This window comes from Phalaenopsis equestris, unplaced genomic scaffold (assembly GCF_001263595.1).
Source record: "Phalaenopsis equestris unplaced genomic scaffold, ASM126359v1 Scaffold233025, whole genome shotgun sequence".
NCBI classification, from domain to species: Eukaryota; Viridiplantae; Streptophyta; class Magnoliopsida; order Asparagales; family Orchidaceae; genus Phalaenopsis; species Phalaenopsis equestris.
Genome location: NW_018250980.1, coordinates 71,037 through 85,755, shown reverse-complemented (window position 1 = coordinate 85,755; position 14,719 = coordinate 71,037). Strand labels below are relative to the sequence as shown.

Genomic DNA, 14,719 nt, shown 5'->3' with positions numbered 1-14,719 from the left:
TATTAGTTTATTAATAGTTTCTCTACCATTAACATAGTTGTAACTGTTATAGAATAGGAAAACTCAGGGATCTAATATGTATGCATCAAAATTACAACACGAATCACAAAGTGATTAGATGTGCTTCTTAAAATAAAATTTGGAACATGTTAAATCTCACCTGGCTATTATAATTGCCGATATTAAGAGGGTGTAAAATGTAAATTTGATCTCACGTGCATAATTTCAGTGCGGCCTATCCGAGCTACACATTAACTAGCTCAGCCACCAAAATCTGGTAAGTTAAAAAGTAAATTTTCTTGGCTAAAGAAGGCTATTTAATCTAAAATTATTGTATCAAGCTCAGCTGATTATCATTCAGAAAATCATCTGCGAGTAATTTATTAAGGAAGAAGCTAAAGAGGCCCATCTATTTTTGTGCATTTGCTGGAACGAATTTGAAGATATAGTAAAGCCATATTTACCGCTTTAATATTCTTCCTAACTAGGGCTATAAAAAAAAAATAGTAGCCTTTGCAAACAGCTCGCTTCCTAAAAAGTTCAATTTCCAAAACAATCAAACATGAAAAGCTCTTACTAGAACATGTTTAATTAATTTTGACTCAAATTAAATAAATAAATAAATATTATTATTATATTTTATATTAATTTTAAAAATATTAAATTTTAATCATTTTTAAATCATTTAAGCGAGCTTCAAGTAGTACATGAGCTAAAACAAAGAAATCATTTAAATCAAGCCAGCACGAACATGCTACTATTCAGGAGCCATTTCAAGCATGACCCTATTTCAACGCAAATTTTGAACGAGCCGAACAAAAAAAAGGCAAACATCGGACTCGCTCAAACTCAGGCAAATTTATAACACTACTCATAACTTTCTAAACTCTATCACGTTAACAACTAAAAAACAACGAAGAGTTTCAAGTTATAGATAAACTCATCATCATCAGAAGCTAAGAGGAATAAAATATATTACAATAACTAATTCATAAATAAATAAAAATAGACTTAGTTCAATGTTCTTAATGAAAGCATACATGCATCTTATACAACAATGCTGCAAAATTTCAGTTAACTATAAGGGAAGCTAAGTTCAAAGAATTTTTTAAACATAAAACTGGTTCATTAAGTAAGAACTACAAGGTGAAGAATAACAAAAATCATTACCTTGGACTAAACTGCCTTCTTGATGAGGCACACCTTCATCCTTATACTATACCTGAAGAGATTAAAGGGTAAACCAGTCATAAAGACAATTCAGCCATAAAAAATTGGGGCATTTGCAAACATACCGCATAATTCTTATGTATTTACATCTAACATTCATATTTACATGTATACCACTCAAATCTTTAACATCACATAAAAAAATATCACCATTTCTAATTTTTTAAGTCAAGTACACGGTTCAATGCACAAGTTTTAGACAACAAGGTGTTATTTTAGTCTAAATAAAAAACTTAGGGTGTTAGATTTGTAAACACATAAGAATTGTGTGATATGTAGGTAATTTCACTAAAAAATAATCATCATAAATGATTTATGCTTCAGAATAAAAAGGATTGCGTTTCAGCAGCCGTACATGTACAGAATTTATACTGATTATTGGCGTTTGGACACCCGTAGCAGACGCGATCTGCTTTTCTCTACTGCTGGTCTAAATATGAGGTCATCAAGTTTGCCACAGAAGATTTTGCTAAACTGCAAATCAAATGGCAATATTAGAAAAAACTGTGTATTAGAATATGAAAGACTAGTATCCCTCTTAAATTGTGTAATGATTTTTGTATCGTACGAAGACAGTATTATTGAATGTAAAACAGAAAATGAGTAAAATGTCCATTTATTATTACTTGGGTATTACTTTTATAAACTCTAAGACTAAAATGACTACTGCTAAGAGTTAGGGAACTATTTTAGCAGTTTTCTCGAGACTAAAATGACCACTGCTAAGAGTTAGGGAACTATTTTAGCAGTTCTCTCGAAAATATTTAATTTTTATATCCCTTCCATGGCTTATAAAAACAGTAAACAACATGAGCAATTTCCAGGACGAGTTGTATTGTTTGAAAATTACTTAATTGCATAGGATCTGAGATACATGGAATATTCCATTTTTTGAAGTAGGTCACATTGGTTGACTGAGATCAGACCTATCTTGATTTTCTTTAGTATTGAGCTTCCTTGGGCCTGAAGATTTGCATGTGATTTGGGTCACTTGTTTGATAATCTCAAGAAATATCATCACTTTGCCTCTAAAATGTACCCAGGGGGGTTTATGGTTACATATGTGGTGGGTCACTTTGATATGGCCACTCTTGACCTATCTCGAATCCTTGTGTGATTTGCCCTCCGAGATTTTAGCTGTTCTTGGAGGATTTGGAGATTTTGAGGTGCATGCAATAAAACAATTTTGGTGCGATAATATTGAATGAGATTGTTCTTGGAGTTAATCCTTGCAACAAGCATGAGCAGAATTACAAATTTATGAATGTTCTGGTAAGCCTACTTGTATTTTGTATACCATTTATGGCTTCGTTGATGGTAGATTGGATCATCTCCTATCATCTATGGATAATTGAAGAAAAATTTAATAACTCTTTCTTTTACTATCAATATTGCGTCATACATGAACTCTAATGGATTACACAATGTGCTTGTTCTTGGTGATATTTTTACATTGAGTTTATCGTTCATGTTACAATAAACAAGTACATAAGTGCAATTCTAAGATTGACGATTTTAAGATTTAAGCTCTAGAAGTTTGACATGTTGATGAATATTTTGTTAGAGAATGATCTTCTACTTAAAAAAATAAAAAAAAACTGATGAAAGTACTTAAAAAATTTTGAATATGCTTACGATAATGAGGGAATAAGATATATAAGGATGGATGGAGGTGCTCCTTCGTCGATGCAATTGTGTTGCCAGATAAGATTCTTAATGAGAGGCTGGAAGAAAATATTGAACAAGGGCAGCCAGTTAAAATTAGCTTTAAAGTGAAAATTTCACTTTGTCAAAAGAAAATGCAGTAACTAATTTGAGAGAGTCGAAAGAGAAGAAAAAAGGGAATGATATCTGGGTTTTACAAAACACAAATGGAAAACACATTATTGCTGAATGCAAATATGAAATTACAATAAAAACAAAGCGGGGTAGTGGAAAAAAAGGTGGTTGACAAACTGGAAAAAGCAAAGTGGCCGTTTTCCGAGGTCCAAACAGCAGGCAGGAAGCAGGAACAGCAGCGGTGGGGTATGGTTTTGGGTGATGACAACAAGAAGGAAAGCATGGGATGGCAGCGAAGGTTGGGTCGGTGCTGGAGCTTAGCGGGCTGCATAAAAACAGCAGCTTGGCAAGCAGGAACAACAAGGTAGGGGCGAAGCAGCCGAGGTGGGGCGACAAGGTTAAGGAAGCAGATGAGGGAAAGGGAGAAGGGTATGAAAAGGATAAAAACCAACCCGAGAATGAGATACAACCAAGACACCACTAAAAAACTTTGGATACAACCCTAGAAGAAAAAAGCGAGATGCAAACATCTATCTCGAAATAAACACAGTAAAAAACTAACTCTAGACACCAACAAAAACAGATAAATAGACTAGAGTAACACTTAGACAACACTCCTAAGCCTTTGAGGGTTCGGCCCGCCCTAATACTTATTGGACCAGTTCCATCCAGGCATCCCTGGGACGCTCTGTGCCTATTAGACATCACGCGTCAATCTCCTAAGATTGGGGGAGCTTCAAACTCATTCATCGAAGTTTCAATCTCAAATTATGTAGTTGGGTCGGCTCCATTGAAGATAACCACAATGTCGTAATCTCCCAGGCTTAGAGGGACTTTGACTGCGCCTCTACAAACACTTGGATTCCATTGTCTGATGCACCGTCTCACAAAACACTTGAGAACTAATCATCTCTATCTGTCCAACCATCTGTGGGTACCCTGTTGAACTGAATTGGAACTTCATGCCAAGTGCACTTATGCAAAGTCCTCCAAAGGTAGCCCAATGTTGGCTCATGCCTCTCAAAAGCTAGGACAAAAATAACCTTCCCTTATGGTGGCGGCCCTAGCGGTATGGTGTGTTAGGAGATCTTAAAACCCTCTCCATAGTGACTTCTCTATACATAATATCGGCTCTTATGTCTCACTACCCTATAGCATCACCAAAACTGATCTCACTAGCGCCTCTCTGCTGGTAAGAGCACCTATAATCTCGAACTCAGTAGAATGAAGGAGATCCATGCACTTCATACTTTGTTAATGAGTGGGTATTCTTGAGCCCTTCATGATGAGTCCTGCGATCAAATTGCTATTGTCTCCCTGATAAAATAAGATATTCATCTATAGACAAAACATTGTTGATCTCACTTTTGTGAGGGCACGCTATGTCCACCTTATCAATGATCGTAGACTGGGATTGTACCTCTGAAGCCTGAGAAGTTTGTCTTTAAGTTTTTATGAGTTACCAAATCCACCAAAAATTCTATAATCAAACCCAATTTTGTCAAATGTGAATGCCAAATTTTCTCATTACAGTACCTAAAAACACACTGAATCATCAATTGTCTTATGTCATGTGTGTATAAGTTAAATTGAAGTGAGAAAGTGGGTTTAGGCTAGATCACAACTTGATTTGGGCCCAACTCAACCCAATGACACTACAATGCAATCGCGGTACTACCGAAATAACACCACGATCGCGATCCCGAACCAACACCGTGGTACTGGGTCCATAATACCACCATACAATCACGTTACTACCGCAATAACACCACGACCACGATCCCGCAACAAAACCGCGGTACCTCATCAATAACACCACCATACAACCACGTTACCACCGCAATAACACCACGGGCGCGATTCCACAACAACACCGCAGTACCAAGTCAATAACACCACCATCCTACCACGATACTACCGCCATAACACCACTACCACGATCCCGCAACCAGACCGCAGTGTCACGCCCATAACACCACGATACCACCTCGGTCCTAGGCCATAAAACGACTCCCGCGATTCCTCGCCAAATAACCCCGCGATTCCATGCGATACCACCGGGTAACACCAATGTCGTGATTATTATCGATAACACTACTCGGATAACACCCGAAATAACACCACATGAAATAATAATAATAATAATAATAATAATAATAATATAAATAATATAAATAAATAAAATAAAATAATATCCAAAATTGACCAAACTGATCACCTCACACCACATCGGCCCTTAGGTCAACCCTAGGCCCCATATGGTCAACGTATCGACCATATGATCAAACCAACTCCATATGGCCCATATAGTGGCCACCACATGACCAATCTCATACCCAAGTGAGCCTAAAAGGTCAAATTTATGATCACACGACTAACCATCAGTTGGGATTGATTAAATAATTAATTAATCAGTTAATTAATAGAAATTTCATGAAGAGCTTAATTAAAGTCCCTTCATGGAAACCCACAACCCCATAAACCCATCATGTCACAAAAAACCCATTAAAGCATCAAGACACCTAAAGCCACAAGTTTTGACCAATGCTAACTAAAGTGAATAGGAAGACATGATCCCTTACATGGCATCCAACTCATCTCCTTAAATGAACTTGGACTGGCCAAGCTAGCTCACTCCTGAGTTGTTTATCCACTTTAATGATCTTCCAATAAGCTCCATGCTCATCCCTAGCCACCTTCTCCATACTTCTCTTCATGATGAGTGATCCCGATTTTCTATATAGATATACGTAAAATGCGATGTATGCGATTAATTTCCTTAATAGATAATCTTAATTTGCAACAGAGCAAAAAAGTTGATCCAAAACAAAAGCTAGGTAAATCTTTCACTATGAAGCAAATAAGAATGTCATTATAATATTTCAATATGAGATACCACATAAGTATACATATCGTTATTAAATAATATAGAACTTTCTGATTAAGTCCTGAATATTGATCCCACACGGAGGACTAATTTTATATAACCAAAATTTTACTTAGCAATATATTCTTACTTCAACTTAAGATGCTAAAATATGAATGAAAGTTTGATTCTTTTTGTAATTTTTGACAATTGAAAATAAAGTAAACAACTAATAAACTTAACTAAAATACTTGCAAGATGAAAGATATTATAAATAAAATATTTTTTCCTTATCATGAATCAGTGATAAATATAGAAACTTTGTTATGAAAGCATACTAAATGTGTTGTGTCAAATAGGAACAATAATATTCTTTACCCTTACTAGAGATACAATAAATAACATTGGTTAATCTATGGTTTGAATAGTCTTGAGGACCAGCTAGTTTGAAGTCTCTAAAGTCCTCTAATTCTACACCCTTGAAAATATATTTTCTCATTTATTTGCACTCAACCCCATGAAGTACATTCTCATTCATGAAATCTTCTCAAGAAGCATACCTAGAGCATTAGATAATTACAAGATTTGAAATCAACATGGAGATGGTATATTTAAGAAATTGGGTTATTTTTTTTCAATTTAAATTTGATATAAGATAAAAAACTACTCAGAGATTTCAACCTAATGACAATAACCTTATAATCTAATTTTAACTTGATTATAGACACAAGCTTTTATGATTAATTATCTTTCTCAATTGTAAAAGAGAGCTTTTGATAGACACTAATTTATAAGCTTTCTAATGCTTTCTTTAACTTAATAGCATCAATTTAGCATGAAGAAAATAAAACATCACTGTTGGCTCAAAACAAATAATAAAGAATAATAATAGACCCAATCAAGTTCCTATGTTGTTTCGATGATAGCGGAGTTAACTCAAACAATAATAGGAAAACAAATATTATTAATTAAATTAAATAAGAACTGCAGCAATTGTAAGTGGACAACAAATAGGTGACTTTCCGGGTGGCTGCAGCAAGGAACAATGATTTACGACAATGTGGGAATGGTTAGGAGCGACTGGAAAGGCGGTGGGCTGCTAGAAACAATAAGGAAGAGGACATGTGCAACTGCGACAGAGAAGAGGATGGCAGGACAGTGAGGACCTACAGGAAGAACAACAAAAGAATTGTTGTCAGGGCGATGGTCGCAAAGTAGAGAAAATACGAAGAAGTTAGGGATGGATAAATCACCACATTGGGAGCGAGATACAACCGGAGTACCACTCGACCATCGGATACAACCCTAGATGTGAAACAGAAAAGACGACGGCTATATCAAACAACATCACAACAAAATCTAACCCTAAAACATCACGAAAGAGAATATACAATAAGAAGGCAAATACGAGTGGCCCAAGAGGAATGCTCACCTTGGTCGCGGAACACCCTGCGTCTCATGCTTCATTGAATTTCCACCCCAGACGCTAGCGCTAGTCTCCCTTATCCATCGAAGCTTCTGTTGTATCATACTAAGACGTGAGATCGACCGCATTGAAAGTGGTGGGGCTACTATAATTTTTTGGTAAGTCAATCTTTTAAGCATTTTCATTCCAAAGCACATGCTGATAGAACACATACATATCCACTTTTTGCACAATATGAGCTGGAGTTTCATAAATACAGATTGTCACAAAGTAACTCTAAAGTCATTGACTTTGTAATTTGGCTCTTCCACTGATTGTACTCTGCAGGTGCATCCGATAAACTAATTCGTTTAGAAGTATTAACTCGCACATGAATTGGCAAGTTAAGCAACTTTCAATAGCAACTGGCTGGGAGAGGCCTCTTATTCTCAGGTAGAGAGTGGATGTAACATCCCAAGGGTGAAGAATCAAACAAATGAATAGGAGAGAAGACGAAGTGAAGATTCAGGTAAATGAAGAGCTGAAGAAAAAGAATCGAGAAGCTCGGGAAGGCGAAGAAGCAATAAGGTCGGGAAACCAAATAGGTAAAATCGCCTATAAATTTTTCTTGAGGTAAGAACTTGCCAAGAGAGTCGAATGGCAGCGTCGAGGGTTGCATTACTAGGATTGAGCTGTGGAGTTGATAGAGAGAAGTCGAAGGAGGCGGCGCCATTGTCGTGCAGAGGAGGAGAGTGTGGAAGTTCCTGCGCATTCAAAGAAAGAGAAAGGGGAAAATGTAGCGCCTACGTCTATGTCAAGTCGCAATCGGAGTAAAAAAGGGCGCTACAGAGGAGCTCTCATGCATGTGATTTAGCTCTCAGGAAGAAGCTCATGCGCAAAGGATCAAGGCTCAATAAGGCTTGATGAGGTAAGCTTTAATAAAATTAAAGTTAATTTGTTTAATAATAAAATTAATAGTAATAATAATAATAATAATAATAATAATAATAATAATAAACACACACACACACACACACACAAATATATATAATAGAAAATTTAAGCGGAAATATATAAAACAAAATAATGAATATTCTAAGCTAATTAAAATAATTTATATATAATTGTATGATTCATTTTATTATTCTCATCATTAGGAAAAGAGCTCAAAATATGTTGAAATTTCAAAAGGAATATTTGCACAAAAACCTCCATAGTTTAATTTACGCAAATTACACCATCATGATATAATTATATGATTCTTTTTATTATCCCCATCATAAGGAAAAAAAGCCCAAAATGTGTTGAAATTTCAAAAGGAGTATTTACACAAGGACCTCCATAATTTAATTTGCACAAATTACACCATAATGAAAAAAACGCCTAAGGTTATTATTTTATGGTTGAGAGCTTAGTGTTAAGAGTTAAATCGTCTAGTTATAGTTTGTAATGATTATTCCTAACAAAAAGAAAAGGGGCCTCAAAGTATGCATGGGATCCTTAAGCTTAAGATATTTTTATTTGATGTAATTTGGTAAAAATATCACAACAAAAACATGTTTTCTTGTCTTGGTGAAAGGCCTCTTCATATCAACGAAATTCAATATTTACCCCACTAAAGTGTATCCAAGAAAACTGCATGCATGGCATGATCTAAATAATCTTGCTTGCATTGCATGTTCTAGATAATCAACAAAATCTTTTTCATTCAATCATGTGAACTCCGTCAATGCATATAGAGATTAGGCATTGTAAAGTATAAGAATATGAAAATTATGAACTCAACCATTTGCGTGTAGATATTTTGATCGTGAATAATGAAATTATAGGTCTTTTCCACCCTACATTCATATGTAGAGGAGTGGGCTTCGAACAACTTAAGCTTGTCAATGACATACTTTTCATATGTTGAGAATAGGAAAGAATCTTGATTACACTACGATTGAAATGATGTGAAGCATTGACGATAAAATAAAGTATACATACCGACCAAGTAGTATACAAAACTGAGTTCGTTTATTGATCTCACAAGAAACAAGTGAACTCCCAATATTTGGAATAGTTCTAGTTTATTGGTTTTGAGTTTAGCTCAAATGTTCAAAATTTGGAGATTTAAATGTTTTTAATCCTAATTTTCTAACTACTTTGACGTGAATCGATGTAAAATGAATCCTTCGAATAGAAATCCCACTCTTACAGATGCCCAAGCGCTCTGAACTGGTGCCTAGACCATTGGATACAGGCTCTTGGGCGACCAAAACTAGTGTATATGTACTTGGTCCACTAGTTCCAGGCACCCAAGCGCCTAGTCTTATGGTTCCATGTTACCAGAACAAGCACCTAGGAAGCCAAAACTAGTGTCAGGGTGTCGGGTCAGACTGTTTTGAGTCATTTAACTCTCCAAGATGTTTAATCACTTGTACATTGCATATAAAATCATAAATACCTGGGAAAAACATAAAAATGACAAATAATATAAAAATAACAAAGAAATATCTTGCACATTTGATACATATCAAGCTTTGAAATACACCAATTGTATAACGGGCTATTTGGTTCTAAGTATGATATGGTTTAAATAGGATTTAGTAAATCCTCTAAATCCGAATTTATCAAATTTTGAGATGGTTAGATGATGAAATTTGTTTGGTATGTTAGTAAGTAAATCATGAGAAACTGTTTAACAGCTTAAATGAATTTATAAGGATTTATTGAACAGCAAAGATAAACATTAAACAAAAAGTATAAATAAGTATTCAAAGCCTCAAAATATATAAAAAAATGAACTTACACTAATTAATAAAAAGATATATAAATTAATAATTATTTTTTAAGCTAAAAAATTACTAATCCATTACTATTTATATAAATTAAAATTTATTTAGAATTCTATTAATTAATTTAAAATTTAAAATATAATTTTATTTATTAATTAACTATTTAATAATTATATATAAATTTATCAAATTATAATTAATTTGATAATATATAAATTATTTAGTAATTATTAATCAATTCCATATTCATATTCCCCTCTCAATCTGAAACCCTCACCGATAACCTCCCCCTCTCTCAATTTCGCCCAAATTTCCCATCTCTGCCCAAAATCCTCCATATGTCACTCTCCCCCCACATGTTCCTCCCAAAACCATCGCCTTCGTGAACAAACCTGCACAATACAGTCACCATTAGAGATAGCTGGGAAGGAAACGACCCAACGAAGAGACTTCATCGAAATGCATGCACATGAAGATTATTTTTCATGGCGCAGCGAAGAGACTTCGAATTTTCAATACATGAATAGATGATTGGATGGTGCAATTAAGATTTTTAATTTTGTATATTTTCACTAACTATAATAGAATCATTTAAAATAATCAATATAGACAATAACAAAAAAAATTTAAATTAACTGAAAAAAAAAATAATTAAATATAAAGTTATCTTTCTCTATGTTGGCCATGTCTCCTACATACAATATCCATTCTCTCTCTATCACCTGAAATTTGTTAGTTTAAAAATAATGAGTTACGAATAACTTGGTGAATACTCATACCTCTAAATTATGGTAACATAACAAAAAATGGAAACAATATATATGCTAATCCAATATAGATAGTCACACGCAAACAAACTATATAAATTATTTTATTTATATTCTGCATATCATTTTATATCATTTAGCTTAGTACGATGTTGTTGTTCGTTTTAGCTCAAGCCCTCTCTTGCATGCATGTTTGCCCTCCATCTTCGGCACCCACTCAATTCATCTTCCTCCTAGGTGTGCTTTCTCCGGCTCACAATTCACACAATGATCAATCCCTCCATTTCTACTTACATTCACACATTCAGTCCTCTGCTCAAGCCTGATTTCTGCACTCAAGATTTTACGTATAAGTGTTTGCTCGATCCCCCATTGACTTCATTTACCTCTTTACTCCCATCTCCTCTTATAATAGCAAACTAACCCCCCTGCTCGCTTCAATTTCCAATTCAACGCTTCCCTTTCATTTTTGTTTTCTTCTCGCTTGAAGACAACAAATAAACTCATTTTGCTTTAGTTGAACCGTAATTAATCAGTTCGATCTCTCACTTTTTTTAATCAAGTGTTACAATCTTCCACATTTATAAAACCTATCATCAAAATTTGTATATGATAGCTATGTTTATGATTATATGATCTATTCTAAGTTCCCTGAATTTTATATTAAGTTTTCAGCTATTTGAGCCTAATGGCTGTGTTGATATGATTATGTAACATAATTCTAAACACCACTCTCCGATACCACTTTTGTCACAACTCGGCCAACCTGTATGATCAGTCAATTTCACTTGTTGGCAGTCAGTCCATATTAAGGTTTGTGAAATCCAACTTTGCTTGTCCTGCTCGACCCCAAGGATAAAAAGCTGGATTTTTTTATTTTTGCATTTTAAGTTAGTCTTATCAAAACTTCGTAAACCTAAAATCCTATTTCTATTAAAATCATTAACAAGCTAAGAACATCAGCTGGTAGATCTTGTGCATCATGCTCATATGCTTAGAAAATGATTCTTAACGCTTGGAATTGCAGATCACCTTTCATGATGTAAAATTTTAAAAGCATTTTATATCACTTGAAATCGTAACTTTTTGTGGTTGGATCAACAGTCTTTACAGGCAATATGGCCTCAAATCAGCATTCATGCTTGGGCCAAAAGACTGAGCTGGTTTCAATTCATATCTGATGTGTGAGACTAAAAATAAATAAAATATGCTGTCTTGTAGAAGAATCTCACAGAGATATTGAAGCATGCATACAAACAAATTCAACAATGTTACAAATTTTTAGGAAGATTTCAAATAAATTACTTTCCATGCAATGCAGAAGAAAAAAAAGCATGAAGATTTCCATATTTATTAACTACAAAACGATTATAACAGATATCAAAATTTCAAATTTTATAAAAGGGGAAATGAAACCATCCGGCCTGTGGTTTCTCGATTTTCTAAAAAATTAGAAGAACACTGAAATAAAGCACTCACTTTGAGATATTCTTCTGTATCTCCAGCTGCTCGTTGGATATTTACCATAAAAATTGATGGAGCAACCTGAAAAATCTGCATCAATTTCAAATGATTCAGAAGACCATAGAAGCAATGTGGATGTGGAAAAATTAACACAGTAAGATCGACTACCACAACATTTGTTGGATAAAGGCGTACATTTGACTTCAATAGCATGGTTAATTAATATTTGGTATTTTTAGTGGATAATGTAATAAAGAATAAGTGATTCATTTTATCAGCTTGGGGTTATCCATGTTTAGAAAATATTTATTTATTCAGAAGAATCCGATAACTCTTCAATACCTCTTGATGGGTAATGGGATATTTTTTTACAGAATAATTAAAGATGATTACAAACACAACAATAAATTAAAAAAAAAAACTCTAAAAAAAACTCCAAATAAATTTAAAACAAAATCATATATTTCCCTAACAATCAATCAACTAATAAATTAAAGAATAATAAATAATACCATTGTTGATACCAAACATGATTTCTAATCACAATGTAGGATTTAGCATAATTAATAAAGGAGCTCACTTCTAGCATAACTGAAAAATGGGAACTTCTGTCTGCAGATAGACCTTCAACCCGCATCTGTGCACCAAAGCCAACATCATGGTTTGTGGGAAAGAAAAAAGTATTCTTGTTGGGAATTAAATGAATAGAATTGAAAAAACATTCTCATTTAACCCAATTAAAGCTCCATCAAATTCAACGTCAATGGTCACAGCAATTACCTTGTAATTGCGAATATGAGTCTTCAAGCCCATTGACTGTGCCACAACTTCGATGCTTGACAAAAGAACTTTAGCAGGTTTTTGTGAAACAAATCTAGTCTGATGTTTAACATTATCCTAACATAGGACAATCAAATGTGGTGAATAAAATGAAAGACTAAGATGCGGAAAATTGCTAGAATGCATATAAGTTTGAATGTTTAATAAAATGATCATCAAATACAAGATAAAAGATTAAATTCCATCACTAAAGGCACTTCAAGAAAGCTACAACAGTCGGTCATTAACTAATCCCCATGCTCCACCCATTGTCATTTCATACTGCATGAGGCGATTACACTCTGTGCAAATCATATTTCACAATTTCTAGAATTGTTATCTTTACTTTACCCCTTTTTCCTCATCTTCCCACGTCAACTCTATTGACATGCCCCATTAGTGCACCTTCAGCACCCCCCCACCACCACTCCCACCCTACCCCAAAAACCCCCGGTTGTAAATGTAAAACCCCGATAATTTTGGTGCTTTTACATAGTGTAGGTAAGTGTCAATCCGTATGCTTGATTAGAAAGGAATTTATTTTCTTTCTATATTTCACTAATTTTGCTCCCTTTTAACACATATTTTCTTTTTTCTTATTTGGCGGGATTCTTAATTTAAAAGGATTCTAGTCTCATATTTTGTCGACATGCATATCAACCACATTATTATAAACATGTAGTAAATGTAATGCATCAGGGTAGAGCAAGAAATAAAAATCTTTTCTAAATTTTTTCATGATATCAGAGCTACAGTGCTTCTCTCCCATAGCGATTCTCGTTGCCTAAGAATTGATTCATCTCTCTAGTACCTACAGATAGCAGCAACGAATGATAACAGATCTTGGTCTCTTCCATTCTTTTTCAGAGCCATGGTGATTCTCTCCCCTAGCGAGTCTCGTTGCCTGAGAATATAGTAACATTCGTCCCTTCTGTTTTGCAGCAGAAGCCGTCGTTCAAACAATTGCTTGTCTCTCTCGTACATACGAGTAGCAGCAAAGAATGATACATGAGTTAACCCAAACAGCGAAAGAACGAAAATATTTATTGTTAAATTCATAAATTACGATGACTCCTCAACATAAAACAACACAATTGCAAACGGTTAAATGGCAATGAAAACACCTCAAAATAAGAGCAAAAAGAGCACAAAATACATAAACGACTCTCTAGGGGAAGACAGCAGGTCTGGAAGGGAAGGAAAATAGCAGCAGGAGCAGTAGTGCTGCAAGAATAAGGAGGGGCTAGTAGGCTGCTAAAAGAGGGTTGGAAGCAGCGGCGGTAGGCCTAGAGGGAGCAAAAAGTGGTGTTGACTAGCTTGAAGGGGTCTGATAGCAGGCAATGGCGGCGCTGTAGAGAGTAGGAGTGGTGACCGCTTGTTGGGAGGGGGCTAGCAACAGGTGGCTGCGGCGCTAGAGGGAGCAGTAGTGGTTGTTGTCTGCTGGAAGAGGACTGATAGCAGGTGGCTGCAGCACTGCAGGGGGCAGCAGGTGTAGGCAGTCTGCCTAGCAGGTGTATGAGGGACAGTGGCCAACCGGAAGGGAGTAGAAGAGGCGGCCTGCTAAAAGGGAGCTGGAGGAAGTCGGCGGTAACAGTACTGATAATAGAGAGGT

The 14,719-nt window shown here is 35.1% G+C and overlaps 1 protein-coding gene across 3 annotated transcripts in view; it reads right to left on the bottom strand.

Annotated features, from left to right (window-relative positions):
- Positions 1 to 928: 928 nt before the first annotated feature.
- The window catches only part of LOC110038523 (CBL-interacting protein kinase 8), a 67,385-nt gene continuing 53,594 nt past the window's right edge, over positions 929 to 14,719 (bottom strand). Inside the window, exons 11-15 of one of the 3 annotated variants that reach the window (XM_020743388.1) lie at positions 13,069 to 13,185; positions 12,869 to 12,925; positions 12,304 to 12,378; positions 1,586 to 1,704; positions 929 to 1,222 (exon numbers count right to left, since the gene is read on the bottom strand). In XM_020743388.1, the coding sequence (XP_020599047.1) occupies positions 1,606 to 1,704; positions 12,304 to 12,378; positions 12,869 to 12,925; positions 13,069 to 13,185 (348 nt within the window). In that variant the 3' untranslated portion in view covers positions 929 to 1,222; positions 1,586 to 1,605. The remainder of the gene's footprint in view (positions 1,223 to 1,585; positions 1,705 to 12,303; positions 12,379 to 12,868; positions 12,926 to 13,068; positions 13,186 to 14,719) is intronic. The other 2 variants (XM_020743390.1, XM_020743391.1) reach the window with 2 other exon arrangements.